General features: G+C 38.2%; 1 protein-coding gene across 1 annotated transcript; it reads right to left on the bottom strand.

Annotated features, from left to right (window-relative positions):
• Window positions 1-243: 243 nt before the first annotated feature.
• Window positions 244-1647, bottom strand: LOC113343879 (codeine O-demethylase-like). Its single transcript, XM_026587978.1, has 3 exons — window positions 1378-1647; window positions 1007-1281; window positions 244-925 (listed from the first exon to the last, which is right to left on the bottom strand). The coding sequence occupies exons 1-3, from the start codon at window positions 1645-1647 to the stop codon at window positions 355-357; spliced, it is 1116 nt and encodes a 371-aa protein (XP_026443763.1). The 3' UTR covers window positions 244-354.
• Between the last annotated feature and the right edge of the window lie 281 nt (window positions 1648-1928).

Raw genomic sequence — 1928 nt, 5'->3', positions numbered from 1 at the left:
GGTTGAACCTTAAATCAAGGTGACGTGTCGCATGTTAAACCTTGAACTGCGAGGGATTTCGAGAACCACAAGCTTTTGTTATGTAATTGTGATTTTAGTTTTCACTTATGGCTTTTGTCATTTCATAAAATCAGTTGCATATTTAAAATCAGCTATAACAAACAGTAAAACGCACAATTATTTACGGATGATAAAATACATAGAATGGAAATGTTATAAAAAAAAAAAAAACACAATCGGAAAAACAAACAAACAGACAAACACAATCGGAAATAAAAAGAAGTTCAGAGTCAACGTTCCAAAACAGGAACTTTAATACCATCCTCATGGAATAAGAAGTGGTAGAAGATCGAATTAGACGCTGGCCCAGTCGTACACTCGTTCTCCTAGCAAATATTTTTGGTGGAAAGCTTCAACAAAATCTTTCACCTTCACCTTCCTATACTTTCTAGGATTAATCTCGTCGATCAACGCAGCGACAGGTTCGATTTCTTGATCGACGTGTGGAAAGAAAAACATACCCAAAGAAATTCTCCTCCGTTCTGTATTTGTTACTGCCCTGTGTAGTGGGCTCTTGAATATTCCATTACTCATTATATGCAACTGATCCCCAATATTAACAACCAGAGCTCCAGGCATGCATGGAACACTAACCCATTGATCATTTTTATGAACTTGAAGACCTTCTACTTGAGGGTCTTGCAGAAGAACAGTTATTGCTCCTCCATCTGTATGAGGTTTTAAGCCGTAAACAAGATCTGGTCTAGAACAAGGAGGATAAAAATTAAACGATGTATACACGAATTGCCGATCACCCAGCTGGTTGACGAAGTCATTTTCTTCTAATCCTAGTGATTTGGCCATTGCCTTTAAAATGATCTTCGATACTGATCTCGCCTTAACGCTATATTCATCCAATGTACTCCTGCATATCAGCACACGCAATCACTAATGATTACAGTTGGAAACCACAAAACTTATATTTCATTTTGTTGGTTGTTAGTACCTGAAATGCAATGGAGAATCATCACCAGGCCAGTACCGGAGCTTTCGCTCTTCTACTGGTTCGATTATGAGGTTTAGATTGTCACACCAATCGAGAACCTGCTGTTCATCAACATTTGCTTTCATGGATTCACTATCAAATCCCTCCAAGTCGAATACCTCATCGCCTTTAGAAGACGCGTACCTTTGCTTCTCCTCTACCGGAAGATCAAAGAACTGCTTGGAAACATTATACATACCATCCAGTAAATTTTGCGGAACACCATGCCCTATTGCCTGAAAATCCATTACCCAAAGAAGACTTTAACACATTAAAAATATCCAACAAATTTAGTGAGTTATAGCAGTAGGACATAGCACAAAAAACCATACCAGAAACATGCCCCATGAATTCAAAGCAGATTTTAGCTTCTCCATCTCTTCTTCTTTCTCTTCGATGGATGCAGTAGTCGTTAAACGACTAACGTCAATTATGGGAACTGATAGAGAATCATCTGTACTTACCTGCTGACCCTTAACATTAACATCTTTATGGATAAATTTCTGTGGTGGTTCTTCTCCACTGATTGCTAGTTCTTGGACATACTTCAACGGTGAAGTCTGTGCCTGCAACGGTGACGATAGGCCCCCCTCTGTATCCATTAAAACAATTTCAGTCTTTGATTAGATTCAAAAAAGGAAAGAGTTGCTAATTTTTCTTTTTGCAAAGGTTCTGCTATAACTAAACGTATTTATATAAGGAAGGTGCAAATGGGAGGCTACACATCTATCTAAAGACTTAAAGGCCTAGACAAATAAAGCTCTCACGGTGAGGAAACTATCGCTTCCTATTGGCCGAAATAGGTCTTTTTTGAGTTTTGTGAAACGATCGTTTGGGTGAGAACACTTGACAACGTATGATTGGTTTTAAAAGAATAAAAAAA

Source organism: Papaver somniferum, unplaced genomic scaffold (genome assembly GCF_003573695.1).
Source record: "Papaver somniferum cultivar HN1 unplaced genomic scaffold, ASM357369v1 unplaced-scaffold_7, whole genome shotgun sequence".
Taxonomy (NCBI): domain Eukaryota; kingdom Viridiplantae; phylum Streptophyta; class Magnoliopsida; order Ranunculales; family Papaveraceae; genus Papaver; species Papaver somniferum.
Note: the sequence above shows the minus strand (reverse complement) of the source record. Positions and strands in the feature narration are given on the sequence as shown.

What these genes read in the sequence shown, in the direction of transcription:
- LOC113343879 (XM_026587978.1), bottom strand. Translation starts at nt 1,647, where the DNA reads ATGGATACAGAGGGGGGCCTATCGTCACCGTTGCAGGCACAGACTTCA. An exon ending in ATTCATGGGGCATGTTTCTG is followed by an intron (nt 1,282 to 1,377) that starts GTATGGTTTTTT and finishes ATGGATTTTCAG; the next exon opens with GCAATAGGGCATGGTGTTCC. An exon ending in GATTCTCCATTGCATTTCAG is followed by an intron (nt 926 to 1,006) that starts GTACTAACAACC and finishes GCTGATATGCAG; the next exon opens with GAGTACATTGGATGAATATA.